The following is a 15,563-nucleotide window of genomic DNA, read 5'->3' on the forward strand; positions in this document are numbered from 1 at the left end:
GGCTGGCAGACAGCCTGTGTCTGACCAACCAATCAGAGAGCTCCTTACATCCCACGGTGTGGCTAATTTGAATAGCAGCAGGATTTTTAAAATGAAGTTGTTAATCCAACTGCTAATCCAACTGCTAATCCACATGTTAATCCCTGAGCGAACAGGAAAGGGAAATGGATTTTGAAATGCAGTTTATTAAAGTGCAATTCGAAAAAGGTTTTTGAAATGCAGTTTATTAAAGTGGAATTCGAAAAAGGTTTTTGAAATGCAGTTTATTAAAGTGCAATTCGAAAATGTTTTTATTAAAGTGGAATTCGAAAAAGGTTTTTGAAATGCAGTTTATTAAAGTGGAATTCAAAAAAGGTTTTTGAAATGCAGTTTATTAAAGTGGAATTCGAAAATGTTTTTTGAAATGCAGTTTATTAAAGTGCAATTCGAAAATGTTTTTTGAAATGCAGTTTATTAAAGTGCAATTCGAAAATGTTTTTATTAAAGTGGAATTCGAAAAAGGATTTTGAAATGCAGTTTATTAAAATTAAGCACAGAATTTTTTATTTCGATGCGCGTGGCTCTTGTGGTCCTCCATACAGGGGGTCAGCAGATCTCAGAGTGATAAAGAAAAGGCTGACTGCCATATCTGCAAACGAGCAGTATCAACAGAACTAGTAAAGCCACATGTATTAAAATTCCCAAGAAGGTTTAGCTCATTGGTTGGGTTGTCAAACACATAAATCAAATTATTTTGTAGGTAACCAGCAACAGCCATGTCCTGCATCACTCTGCTATTTTTACCAAATTCCGTTAAAGTCTGCAATTTTTATGAATCTACATAGACATGCATATAAATCGCAAGATGACCACTTGGTAGTTGGCAAACATCAAGAAAATCCTTTTTTTCCAATTCGTAATTCTTGCATGGTATCAGTCTCTCTCGCTCTGTTTCCTCACTTTCTCAGTGTGTGTGTGTGTTTCTAAGTAAGTAAGCAAAGTTTATTTATATAGCGCTTTTCATAGAAATAACAGTCACAAAGCCTGAACAACATTTACAACACAATATCAACAAAGAAAGATGTTAAAAACAGAATTTAAGGTAAAAAATAAATAAATAAATAAAGGAATATCAGCAAAAGGCCTGATTGACCAGAAAGGTTTTTAACTGTTTTTAAAAGACTCCACATCTAAACTGAGCTGGAGTGGTAAACTTAAAAGTGACACGGTTCGCATTTTGTGTTTCATGCCTTTTTGTAATATTATGTTCTAGTTTGTATAGTTTGGCTTCGGTTAGTTCTGTTGGAGTTCTCTGTTTTCCTATTTAGTTCTTGTCTGTCTAGGTTCCTCCCATGTCTTTGTCTTCCCTACTATGGTAGTTATGGTGTTGTGTCTTCAGTAGGGATGGGTACCGGTATCCGGTACCGTTTATGTCAGACATAAACGGTAGCAATCAGCCCAAAAAGCAGTGCACATTTCGGTGTTTTATTTCGGTGCTTTTTTTTCCTGAGATGTCATACACTTTGGATTCTAGCCAATCATTTTACCTTTCCAAGGACAGTAGGCGGGCCCAGGTATGTACGTTCTTTTAGAGCAGAGCTACAGATTAAAAATGCCCAAGATTAAAAATGTCCCGGAGTTAGCAACATCCCCCAAGAACCCGAAGAGTAGAGTCCTGGCCCCTAGCCCTGCCATTGTAGCAGAAATGATGATGGATGATGATGGCAGCAGCAGCCGTTCTTCTCTGGGCGAGTAACTTAATGTTGTTCGTGTGTAATTTACGTTGAGTAGGCTAACCACGTTATTAAATTAATGCACGTAAGGTGAACTAGCAAACACCGTCGTAGTTACATGCGGCTGTCTTCTTGTTTGATGGCAGATACTCCCTTCACCCTGGCCAAAAAGGCTAAAATGACCAAAGAAAAAGTGGAAAACAGCTAAACATGAGAGGTTTTTCCAGCCAAGAGTGATACCATATATGCCCTATAGCTGCAGAAAAGGCTAACATTGTTATCTTTTTACAAAAACAGCTAAACATGAGAGGTTTTTGGACAATGTTTATGTTGTCCATTCTTTAAGCACCGGTTCGAGCTCCGTTTAAGCACCGGCACCATTTCAAAAGTACCGGTTTGGCACCGGTATCGGATTAAACCTAAACGATACCCATCCCTAGTCTTCAGTGTGCGAGTCTGTCAAGTCCCCTGTGTTTAAGTCTTCCTCCCTTTGTGTCTCTCTCGTCTCCCCGCTCCCTTTCTCTTCCTCTGTGTCTCGTCTCCTCCTCTAGTTTACATGTGGGAAACATGTAAACCAGTGTTCCATTGTGTGTTCTCCCTAGCCATCGTGCCCTCTGTATTTATTGCTTATGTCTGTGTCTCATGTCCAATTTCTATTTCCCTGTCATCATGTCAAGTCCATGCGTCTTCGCCTGCGTGTTTCCTGTTGTACTTTCACAGTCTTGTGTTTCATGTTCAGTGTGTTCAGTTTGCTTCCTCCTGTCTTGTCATTGTCTTTCCTTTGTTTCCCATGTGTTTCCTTTTCTTTTGTCACCCTCGTGTATTTATCAGGGGTGGGACTCACTTAAAAAATGTATCGAATTAATTAGAGACTTTGTAATTAATTAATCTTGATTAACTGCACAAAAAATTTGCCCCAAAGCGCAAATGTTTTTTTTTTTTATTTAAAAGGGTTTTAGTGGGCAACAGAATGAAATAATTGACATGGACATGAATATTGTAAAATCCAGCTCTTTTAATTTCTGGAAAAAAAAAGCATTTAAACCACATTTCGATTCAAAACAGAGAAACAGTGAGAGACAGAGTATGCAAATGGATAACATATGTAAACAGAAGTTTTCCCATCCCTACTAATGAATGTTATCTTGTTTCAGGGTATCATGTCATACATAATACCTGCTATTATCCAAAGACACATCTGCTTACCTGTATCTTTTGCTCATTTCTCCTCTTCTTTTCTCTTTTTTCCAAACTGAGGACCTGTCATAATGTCTTCAGATTTTGTGTTTGTTGAAGGGCTGTCAACATTAACGCTTTAACGCCGTCATCACGATTAATGCGATTAAAATTTTTAAGGCAATCAACCCATCTGGAGTGCAAAATGAACGAACTTTGGACAAACTGCCCGAAAAGCGTTGTCAGAGGCATTTCGGGGGTTTTGAGTCATTCTACGCTCCAGATGGATTTATTGCATTAACATTTTTAATCGTTTTAATAGTGATGACGGCGTTAATGTTGACAGCCTTAGTTTGTTGGTTTGTTTTTATATTGTTTTATTTTGCTTTATTTGAGTTATTAGATGCCACTCCAGCCAGCCAGAGAATCCCCTGCTGCCCCGCCCCTCTCCTACCTGTGCAGCAAGCAGCAGGCACACCTCACAAACAGAGGGCACCCTTACTCCTCGCAAATGGATAATAAAAAACCTATCGGTGCCTATGCAATCCCCAAAATGTGCTTGCATGATGTCGGGACAGCATGGGTGCAAGCAACTTTTTTTTCACCGATGCCATGATGCCACATCGCCACGTCGCCATCCTGGGCAACCGCCCATGTCGCCCATATCAAAAACCGCCACTGTTTACGCTGTTCCTGCAACAGGGCCTGATGGTTGGTCTAAACCTTCTCTCACTCTCCCATTTCAAGACACTTTAAATCCTTAAAGCGTGGGTCAAGCACAGTAGCTATCTTGAGCCACTGACAGTTAAGTGTAGCTACACGTTAGGATAGGTTCTCTGTGAAGGCGGTCTTAAATTTGACCATATAGTTCGAGTCTTCATCGAAGACCTCCATGGTGTGATGCAGGTGGCAGAAAGCAGGTAAAACCACTGAACATGAGATATATGTGTCACCTCCAAGACGCTCAGTCAAAACTTGCAGTAGACAGTTCAAGAAAGTAATTATTAACCCTCTGGGTCGACGGACACGCCGGTGCGTCAACATCACATGACCAATTTAAGATGACACAACAACAAGATGCAGAGCAGCTCCTGGCACCCTGGCAGTGTTGCCAACTTAGCGACTTTGTCGCTATATTTAGCGAGTTTTCAGACCCCCTTAGCGACTTTTTTTTCTAAAAAGCGACTAGCGACAAATCTGGCGACTTTTTCTGGTGTTATTGGAGACTTATTTATGACGACTTTTTGACGTGAAAGCGCGTATCGCTTTTACTCTCAACAAGCAGCGGTGCTGCCGTGGGCACCTCGCCCGTTCCAAAGCGCTCACGGGTGGAGGATAGTCCTCCCACAGCTGCTATCAGGGCAGGAGATATTCACACCTATCCGTCCAAACTGCAAATGAATTACGCATGAGCGAAGCCGCTACTCCCGCACTGACTGTAACGCAGTCAGCTCTTCTTTTACTCTTATGCTGTTTTGTGGATCACAAGGTTTAAAACTACTTATAAACACACACACACAAAGTAACTCCACCAGAGTGCCTATTTCGGGTCACTTTTGCCGGTCCAAGCCCGGGTGAAGGAGCAGGGTTGGAATTGTGACATTAACAAAACAATAATTGCTAAAAGAAATTTAATTTGTAGTTCTAAATAAACTCTAAATGCATTTAGGACGTTTTTTACTCAATTTATGTCTCTTCCACGATGTTATTTCTCTCTCCAGCAACATAGGTTACAATTACATCAGCATGACCAATTATGCAAATTAGGCGATGACGTCATTTAGCGACTTCTAGCGACTTTTAGGACAACCAATAGCGATTTTCCTTACTGAGGAGTTGGCAACACTGCACCCTGGCAGCTGTGCCTCCATGATTTTAAAGTGGGTTTCAGCAGGTGCAGGAGCCCTAAGAGTGACTCAAACTGCTCACATAATAAGTTGTTTTGGAATCTCCAGTAGTTTTTAGTCATGTAAAGGCTGTGATCAACTGACCTGTGCTGCTACAGTTTTCCTGCTGTTTATTGATTAAACCATCTGAAATCAACAAAATATAAAGATATAACAGTTATGTAAGCTTTGTGGCTGATTTCCAGCCCCTGGACACTATAAGGACAGTATAACAGGCAGAATTTGGTGAGTGAATCTTATCAGCTTCATTATATTAAATATATATTGATGTCTGCTATGCTTGGCGTAACCTCACAGCGACCATCAACACCACAGCCTGTTCTGTACAAGCTGAGTATAGTGCATGTCTGTAAACTTCACTACAGTACTGTAATTTAAACTTGCCTGCATAGCTGTCAACCTTTGAACAACACCAAATTAGTGTACTACAGGTTGCTTCAGAAGTTATCTGCAAACGTGTTTCTTCCTAACAGGCAAGACAGACAACAGTTCATGGCCCAAGTAGTGATGGGATTTCCGGCTCTTTTTAGAGAACCGGCTCTTTCGGCTCGGCTCACTAAAAAGAGCCGGCTCTTTCGGCTCCGAACCGGCTCTTCAGGTTGTTTTGTTGCTTTAAGTAATTTATTATTAACGATAATATAAAATTATGCACAAAAAGAATTACTAATGTAAAAAAAAGTGGTTTTATTTATATATGTTTATATATAAATATATACAGTGGCCCATAGAGACAAAGCATGTACAAACTCCAAAACACATTTCTAGCGTTAACTGAACTTCCAAAACAGAGCTACCTAGATCACTTAAATTACACAATTGAAAGCATATGTGTATTGTTTGTGTATTTATACACAAGCACTCATACATATTCAAATAATTTTAAAAAAATGTTCATTTACCTGTTATTACCACACACCAAATCCGGTCGTTGGTACTTGCTGGCTTGTGTAGCCTCTAGGTAACAAAAGCTCAACACTGCGCCTAGCATTCTGGAGCACTTATGTTGTGTTTTGTACGTGTTTTGGAGTTTTTACGTGCTTCTGAGTTTTTACGTGTTTTGGAGTTTGTACGTGCTGCTTTGTCTCTAGGGGCCACCGTAAATATACTTTTATTTATTCACTCCACATAAAATGTAATAAATAAATTATATAATACAAAAACCAACTAGTCACAGTTCAACTTTTAACTATTTAAATTTTCAGCTTTTTCCTTTTAAACAAATTTAAAATGAAACAACACAAAACACTACAAACCACAATACAATTAAATATAAATTAAAATATGAAAACAAAAAGAAGATGCACATTCTCTGTCATATGGGCCTGCATGAATAAACTTTCTGAATCCTTTATCATCCGCAACTGAAAATAGTTGTGGATGATTACTATACCTTTCTAATGTGATGTTGTTGTCCCTGGCTCTGTCTCTCCCTCCTACTCTGTTCCTGTGCTACTGAGAGTGTAACTACCGCCCCTCCCCCCTCTGCCCAGTGCAAAGCACAAGGCTCGCGTGCGGAATGAAGCGGAAAAAAGGTGCGAGCGAGAGGGTGAGAGAAAAAAAAAAACCACAGCTCGCGATATTCACGTCAAAGATCCGGCTCTAAGAGCCATTTCGTTCACGACCGACACATCACTAGGCCCAAGGCCAGTGTGTGGACCTGAGGACTGACAAACATTAAACTACAACAGTGACAATGTGCAAAACTTAATTAGCAAGAAAACATAATGTGTTCAACCCAGCTGGCTGCGGTGCGAAAGACTGTGTTGTGCAATAGAAGTGGCGTTGACTTGTTAGCTTAGCTTACAGGCTGAAAAGGCATACAAGCTAGCAGATAGTGTATGAATATTTTCTAATCAGTCAACAGGATCTTTGGCATTGTTCCTGAAATAATCTCTGTCATTTACAATAATATTTTACCTGCTGCTTTATAAGACTGTGGTTGGTATTTATGTTCAGTGTTGGGAAGGTTACTTTTAAAATGTATTCCATTACAGATTACAGAATACATGCCCCAAAATGTATTTTGTAACATATTCCGTTACGTTACTCAATGAGAGTAACGTATTCTGAATACTTTGGATTACTTAATATATTATCATGATTTTTACAACTACGTCAATATACTATTGCTGTGTGATTTATTACTATTACTGAAGGTCCGCGGTTCCAAACCGTAGTAAAGGGACCTCTGACTAATACGTCGGGTTCTGTGTCGGGCTCGTAGCCGAAAAATAGCTTTACTTTGTTGTGTGGGTCAACTTTGCTAGCGAGAGACAGAGAGAGGCGTTGAAAGACTGCTCCAACGGAACTTATTGTTTCGGAGGAAAACACGAACACAGTGTACAGTCGAGTCTTACAACTGGGCTCGTCAGGCACTCTTCTTGCCTGCAGTGGTTATTATTATATTTACATGCTCCCATTTCTGCTCGATGATAACTCGTAGTTTTCCACTCTCATTTTTCTTCCTCCTCGCACTCACAGACACATAATGGGCATGGCAGTCCATTCTCCCTGCAGCATGGACTACACTGCCCATGAGGCTACATTCTTTAGGGCTATGCCTGTAGCATTCTGCCTATTAGCTTAGCACAACAACAACAACAAAAAGGCGCTCTCTCACCCAGGAAACACACAGTCGCAGACAGAAAAAGCGTTGCCCTGTAACCATGGCAACCGTAACGCTGCCGCCTGGAACAACAGAACATAGCTGTCAAACAAAACCCAAACAGTCCTGACCCTCCACAATATGAAACAGGAAAGTACCGCCGTGTAATCCATTTATTTCGACAAAGTAACTGCATTCTAAATACCACCTTTTTAAACGGTAACTGTAACGGAATACAGTTACTCATATTTTGTATGAGTAGCTCATCTTTGATGATACCAGCCCAAACCAGTACTCCACCTCCACCTTGCTGGCGTCTGAGTCGGACTGGAGCTCTCTGCCCTTTACCAATCCAGCCACGGGCCCATCCATCTGGCCCATCAAGACTCACTCTCATTTCATCAGTCCATAAAACCTTAGAAAAATCAGTCTTGAGATATTTCTTGGCCCAGTCTTGACGTTTCAGCTTGTGTGTCTTGTTCAGTGGTGGTCGTCTTTCAGCCTTTCTTACCTTGGCCATGTCTCTGAGTATTGCACACCTTGTGCTTTTGGGCACTCCAGTGATGTTGCAGCTCTGAAATATGGCCAAACTGGTGGCAAGTGGCATCTTGGCAGCTGCACGCTTGACTTTTCTCAGTTCATGGGCAGTTATTTTGCGCCTTGGTTTTTCCACACGCTTCTTGCGACCCTGTTGACTATTTTGAATGAAACGCTTGATTGTTCGATGATCACGCTTCAGAAGCTTTGCAATTTTAAGACTGCTGCATCCCTCTGCAAGATATCTCACTATTTTTGACTTTTCTGAGCCTGTCAAGTCCTTCTTTTGACCCATTTTGCCAAAGGAAAGGAAGTTGCCTAATAATTATGCACACCTGATATAGGGTGTTGATGTCATTAGACCACACCCCTTCTCATTACAGAGATGCACATCACCTAATATGCTTAATTGGTAGTAGGCTTTCGAGCCTATACAGCTTGGAGTAAGACAACATGCATGAAGAGGATGATGTGGACAAAATACTCATTTGCCTAATAATTCTGCACTCCCTGTAGATGCATGAAGGTGCGTTTCCGCAGGTCCTTCCTCCCTGCAGCTGTCAGACTGTACAATCAAAACTGCTCCCAACAAACATAGATGTTTACATCAGCTCTGTAAATTGCACTATTTTATCAACTGATTAACACTACAACCTGGATTGCCTCTTATCTGTATTTAATTTTATTTAATTTAATAACGGTACAGTACTCTGTTTTTGGTAACCATTGCCCTTGATGTAAATATGTAAAAAAAAATGTGCATGTTTCTGTTCTGTGTCTTGTGTACTGTTTGTCTGTGTATGTGTCTTTCTTGCTGCTGTTACATCCAAATTTCCCCTTGTGGGACAATTAAAGGATTATACTATTCTATTCTATTTTATCTGGGGTCTTAGTCAAGGAGGTGACCAAGAACCCAATGGTCACTCTGACAGAGCTCCAGCATTGCTCTGTGGAGAAAGGAGAACCTTCCAGAAAAACAGCCATTTCTGCCAGTTCATTGCCTAGATCACGGGTCTGCAACCTTTAAGACCCAAAGAGCCATTTGGACCCGGTTTCCACGCAAAAGAAAACACTGGGAGCCGCAAATACTTTTTGACATCTAAAATGAAGATGACTCTGTATATATTGTTTTTGACCTTTATGCTTCGTGTGAACAACTAAGGTGTGTTGCTTATGAAATCCATGAAGTGCTACAGAGAAAATTACATTTTATTTATGTAATTAACACATTTTGAACTCTTAAAGAAATATAACAAAAGGAAAGACACCCAGCTGAACTAAAATGATCCATGTAGCAAACAAAAACTGTTGTGAGCCGCCACCCTCATATCGCCTTTGGGCTTTTGGAGCCTTGACCTGACTTTTAAAAAATAATTGGAAAAAAAGCACTAAAATTCTGCCTAAATATTTATTTTACCTGGTTAATGTGTGTGGCGGGGCGTGGTCTGCAATGCTGCTGCAGGGGAGGCGGACGCACCTGAGCGGCACCCGCAATCACTGTCTGTGCTCTCTATGTTGTTGTGTTGGTATGTGTCGGGCTGTGAGCTGAAAAGCTACAGTCGGCTGTATGCGTACAGCAACCGTGTGTGAAAAGTGGTCAATAAAGAGATGCTGAAAAGCATGTTCATGCAAACATCGTCGGGTCTGCCGTGATATGTTTACAATGAGACTTCTGCTCCTGAACCTCTGCGCATATCCCATATGCGCTCAGCGTCTGCAAATCGGGGCTGTACAAAGTCACTTTCATCTTTACGCAGGACTGTAAGCTGTCATGTGTGAGGCGGGAGCAGTGTTTGTTTTTAACATAGTTCACGGTGGAGAATACCTGCTGACATAATGTGGATCCGAAGATCCATAATTGGCCTACCTGGGTTGAAAGTCTCGATAAATGCACAGCGTTTCGGTGGGTACACCGGGTTCTGCGAGTGTGACGCTTATTTTGAGCGATGAAAATATGATAGAATATAATTTTATTTTTATATTACAATAATCTTCCAATTTAGAACTACAAGTTAAAAAAGAACTAACATAAATAAAATACACTTCAGCTAAATACTAATTTATTTTCCCAAACCACGTGGAGCTGCACTATAAGGACTAAAGAGCCGCATGCGGCTCCGGAGCCGCAGGTTGCCCACCCCTGGCCCTAGACTATTCTGTAATTATATAATATAAAGTTTTCATAATTTCACAGAAATTAAAAAAAGAAGACTTTCATAGCCAGAGGTGGAAAAACAAAATGTTATGATTATTAATTATTGTGGTGTTTTGAAAATGTCTATGGGGGATATTCTAAGAAAAACCTGTTTTTTGACCCCTTAAGCATGATTGTATAACAGAGTAATTAATCTATTTTCTTTCAAGAACATACCAAAAAACAAATTGCTCCCAAAGTATCTACTGTTTTGTCACTGTGTATGTGATAAAATCCTCCATATAAATATAAAGCTGAACTGTATTAGAGGTCAGTGAGCCTGGAAAATAAATAAATAAATAAAAAACGCTTAAATCAATTGAAAGCAGTGTCAATTGTAAAGGATTGAAGCATTCTGCTTGGCTGGATGATAAGAAATATATACAAGTATACACAAAGTTACACTTCTAAAACATAATGTAAAAAACAACAAAACAGTTTTTCTAAATTCACACTCTCAAACTTAGGAAGCATCTTTGCTTAAAATTTGTGGTTAGCAGCTTTATGAAAAGAGTTTTAAAGGAATTTTTTTTTTCTTAACTGTATTTTTAAAATTTTTTATTTGTTTTTTTATAATTTCACTTTGAAAAAGTAAACAAAGACAACAGACAAGCAAAAACACAGCAGAAGAAAACAGCTCATCGGGTTTAATACTGCCTTTATGCAAATTATACATTACTATGTGATCAGCTATTGAACGTCTCATTAAAGACACGACCCAGAAACCAGCAGATAGTCACGTAGAGAAAATCTATAGTCATTTGTAATACTCACACATCTCATTTCAAACTACTCCAAAAGGGTCCATCCACTCCACAGATGAAGCAATTGCCCCAATGCCATTTGTGATTACTTTGTAACACAGGCTTTTCCAAAATAGCTGTTATACACGACTCATATTTCTACCAGTCTGGAAAACAGATGACAAACTTTATTATATTTATATAATAAAGTTTAGGGGTTTTTCCCCATGGTAACATTGGGCATTGGACACTGATTAGACTGGATTTGTATGTGTTACCTGTATTTATTAGCTTTTGTAGTGACAAATTATAAGCCTTTTCAAATATTGTCATGGAACTGAAGTCATGAATATGAGACACAACCCAATGCAGATTCTCTGCACACCATAGTTAACATTGTGACATGTCCTTTCCTTGTTTTACGTCTGAGAGAATAGACAGTTTTAATCACTCGTCACTACTTCACAACTGCTACAGTAAAAATAAGTTTTCATTAAAAAAAAAATGGATTTAAAGGTAAATATGGCTTCACTTCTGTGTATTCAATCTCAAAAATGCACTGCAATTTTTTGATTCCTGCCCAGATTTAAAGCAAAAACTGTTTTGTATTTGGTAAAAATTGAACTAAAGTTAATACAGAGCTTGCCTGCTCATATTATGTACAGAGAAACAGAAAGCAAATGTTTTCAAGACATCGAAAGTATTTTTATAGACAAGAAACACGTCCACTTCTATTGCTTTATGCTTGAGTAGACACATTCAGCCTTGCTGTTGTTTCTCAGTCTTCTTGGTCTGTCAGCCTTGTGGTGCCTCAAAGCGGCATAATGAATGTTTTCTTCATTTTGAGCTACCTGATTATAAAATATCAAATGCAAAATTATTTAAAATTGCTCAAAATAAATAAAAATGAAAACAAACTGAGTCCAAAATGTTCCAGTTATGTTAACATTTTAACCCACAAAAAATTACCTGTGCGACTGCTGAGGAAACAGGAGAAATTCTTGAAGGAGACACTAAAGAAGAACAGATAAAATGTTCTTACTCTAACACTGTGTCAGTACTGAGTAGATATTGTCAATTAACATTAAAAGTTGCAGTACCTGTGTGTTTGGTGCTGTTTCTCTTGTGGGTCACATACAATAATAAAGCCATTAAAACACTCAGAAGTGTGGTGAATGCCAAAGCTCCACTCAAGAAATACACAAAGACACAACAGTTCCTCTCATCTGTGAACAGACACCACAAAACATTATAGATCCTGTAGCTTGCTGCTATGTAAGATTGTGTTATATAAAAATACCAGTTACTCACACTCCAGCTTGGTCCCGCTTCCAAACAGTATGTGTCCACATGAGGCAACAGCACAGTAGTAGGTCCCAGCATGAGACATATTCAGGCTCTTCATTGGCAGGTTGTAGACACAGGTGTGTGTCTGTGTGTTGGGTTTCCTCTCACACTGATCATTCCTGCCTCCATGGGTGTAAATGATTCTTGGGAAAGATTCTTCAGAGTCTTTGAACCAGTAAACACTGTGTTCTTCATCACAGGTCCCAGTGTGTACTGTACAGTTCAGAGTCACAGAGCCTCCTGGCTGGATGGTCTCAGATGCTGACTGATACACTAAAGTTGGAATGTTCGACCCTGAACCTTTTACATCAATGACAGTACCCTCTGCAAATGTAAACCAACCAGCTATGTACCCATAGCTGCTTGCACAATAGTAAGTAGCAGAGTCTGAAATTTGCAGGTCTGTTATTTTTAAGTCAATTTTTCCTTTTTCAGAATTGACTGTGAACCGTGGATCACTCTTGAATTCATCATGAAACATGGCTTGATTGTCCACTGTGTTGACAGTACAAAGAAGTTTTGACTTCTTTCCCAAATGTAACTTATACCAGTAAAACCTTGCCACATCACTACCTTTATAGAAACAACGCAGAGTCACATCGTCCCCAGTATTAGCTGATACAAAATGTCTTTCTTGATGAAGAGACAAGGAGAATTTGAGGTCATTTGTGTGAACTGAAATAAAATGAAAGAACGTAAATGAGCATTTGAGACACATGAAAGGACGGTAAAAGTTTCAGACTCCAGTTTAAAAAAAAACCTCACCTGTTTCCCCCAAGAACAAACATGTCAGATAGAAGACATACTGTGCAGATGCCATCGTGTTCAGACTCTGGTGCTGAATGCAAAAATTCTTCACTCACTTTGCTGTTCAAAGAAGACTGTGTTTGATTGGCCAACCACAAACGACACAGAATGTTCTATTTAGGGAGCTTGATCACGTGTCAACTGACACCTATATGTTAAGCTCAGTGTCTGGACTGTTAGGAAACAACATAAATGACAGTAAAAGAAGGTATATAGCTCAGTAAGGGATGGCAGGTTATTGCATTTTGTGTTTCTTTTCAACCATTTTATTCCATGTTTTTTTGCAACATACTTTTACCAAGCTTAATTTTCTTTTTGAAATATTATGTTCAGTATTGCCTGTTTTTATATAAGGACCTTTAAATTAAACAGTCAATTGTCATTAAAGTTTAGAATTTCATCAGGTGCAAGGCCAACTCCAACTAACCTTCTGTCTTGATTTGTCACAATAAGCCATAACATGATTAAAGGTTACATATTAATAATCCTAAACATTAAATCTCAAAACAAGCGGTATGCATCAATAAGTGCTCATACAACAAGTGGTACAAACTTCTGATCTAAATGTGGATAATACTGCACGTAAGTTTATGGGTCACATAAAATAAGAATATATGGGTTAAATGCAGTATAACCTTTGGACACACCTTCTCATAGAATACGTTACTGTGTTAAGTGTATGTATCTTGTCAGTCTGTGTGTTTCCTGTTTTACTTTGATAGTCCTTGTCGTCTGTCAGTGGAGTCTGCTTTGCTTCCTGTGTCTCTTCACATCTGATTAGTCCCAGCCGTGTTTCCACTTGTTCCCCATCCTCTCGCTATCCTGCCTGTGTATTTTAGTCCTCAGTCTGTTGTCGCATCGTACACTCTCTTCGTGCTGTGTTTTCTCCCCTCGTGTTCCAGGAAATATCCTCGCTCTTACTCCGGGTTTGTTTTTCTTGAGTTTCCCTGATTACTCTGTGGTGTATTTTAGTCCTCCGTCATTGATTGCCTGTTGTCATGTCGTTAATCTTCATACCCTCTTTTTGTGCTGTGTTTCAAGTCTGTGCTTCCTTGTGTCTAGTTTCCAGTGCCAGTTTAGTTTATGTTTCACACTTGAGGTTTTGGTTTATTTTTTTAAGTGTTTATTTCCATGAAGAGTTCATCCAGCAATAAAGCTGCGCCCTAAATTCTATCCTTTTTTACAGAGTCCTGCATTTGGGTCCAATCTCCTGCCTGCCACACAGCACACCCTGACATCAGCCAAGAAACATATCAGAAGGCAAATCATGCAGATGTCATTTTACTCAAACTGCTGTGCTATATGAAGAAATTCTTAATACTTTTTTCACTTCAAAACTAAGACTGACTGGCCAACTAGAACTGACACAATATGCTTTTTATAAAAAAAAAAACTTGATGATGCCCTTCTGATACTGTTAAGCTCAGACAGACAGGCATAATTCTGCTTGGATATTTGAGCGCTCACACATAATACAGTTCATTTACATTGGTTAGTGTCCATGCACCTTTTTTTCCAGCCTTTTTGTCATGGTCCTCAAATGTTTGAGGTTGAGGACAAGACCCGTAAACTATGACCACAGCTCTGTGTGTGTGTGTGTTTGTGTGTAAGTCCTAACTAGTGCTGTCAAAATTAACGTGTTAACACAGATTAAGCTGTCATCACGATTAACGCGATAAAATTTTTTTAATGCTATTAACGCATCTAGACTGCAGAATGACTCAAAATCCCTGAAATGTTTCTGTCACTGGCTGTGTCCCAATTCAGGGTATGCACGCTTGAAGTACGCACACTACGCGTACTACGTACGGTGCGTACTACAAGTACGGGAAGTGCGGAAGTGAGAGGCTTGTGAAATGGGACGGTCTAGCCTTCGTCGCGCTGTTCAGGTTGCCTAGCAACCATGATACTAACCGCGAGAAATGTTTCATACAGCTTTGTTTGACAGAAATGAAGGAGAAAAAATGTTTTGTTGGTCATTCATTTTTGTCATGACATCACTTTGATTAGTTGAGACCACAGGACTGTAAAACATGATAGTTGGGCTTCATTTCTGTACTGAACAGTCATTTCAAGATTACAGGGAGTGCAGAATTATTAGGCAAGTTGTATTTTTGAGGAATAATTTTATTATTGAACAACAACCATGTTCTCAATGAACCCAAAAAACTCATTAATATCAAAGCTGAATGTTTTTGGAAGTAGTTTTTAGTTTGTTTTTAGTTTTAGCTATTTTAGGGGGATATCTGTGTGTGCAGGTGACTATTACTGTGCATAATTATTAGGCAACTTAACAAAAAACAAATATATACCCATTTCAATTATTTATTTTTACCAGTGAAACCAATATAACATCTCCACATTCACAAATATACATTTCTGACATTCAAAAACAAAACAAAAACAAATATATATATATGAATATGAGCTTGAACTCTGGGTCAAAGATGCAAGTAGCAGTTATTTATATTTCCTATCACCTTAAATCTTCACTCAAAGACAAGTATCTCTGACAGTGTAGATGTATTATATATA

General features: G+C 39.1%; 1 protein-coding gene across 1 annotated transcript; it reads right to left on the reverse strand.

Annotated features, from left to right (window-relative positions):
- Window positions 1-11,605: 11,605 nt before the first annotated feature.
- On the reverse strand, window positions 11,606-13,048 carry LOC100696372 (uncharacterized). The gene is made up of 4 exons (XM_003450357.3): window positions 12,987-13,048; window positions 12,186-12,896; window positions 11,958-12,100; window positions 11,606-11,725 (listed from the first exon to the last, which is right to left on the reverse strand). Exons 1-4 carry the CDS (start codon window positions 13,039-13,041, stop codon window positions 11,606-11,608), a joined length of 1,029 nt encoding a protein of 342 aa, XP_003450405.1. The 5' UTR covers window positions 13,042-13,048.
- Window positions 13,049-15,563: the final 2,515 nt, after the last annotated feature.

This window comes from Oreochromis niloticus, linkage group LG3 (assembly GCF_001858045.2).
Source record: "Oreochromis niloticus isolate F11D_XX linkage group LG3, O_niloticus_UMD_NMBU, whole genome shotgun sequence".
NCBI lineage: Eukaryota > Metazoa > Chordata > Actinopteri > Cichliformes > Cichlidae > Oreochromis > Oreochromis niloticus.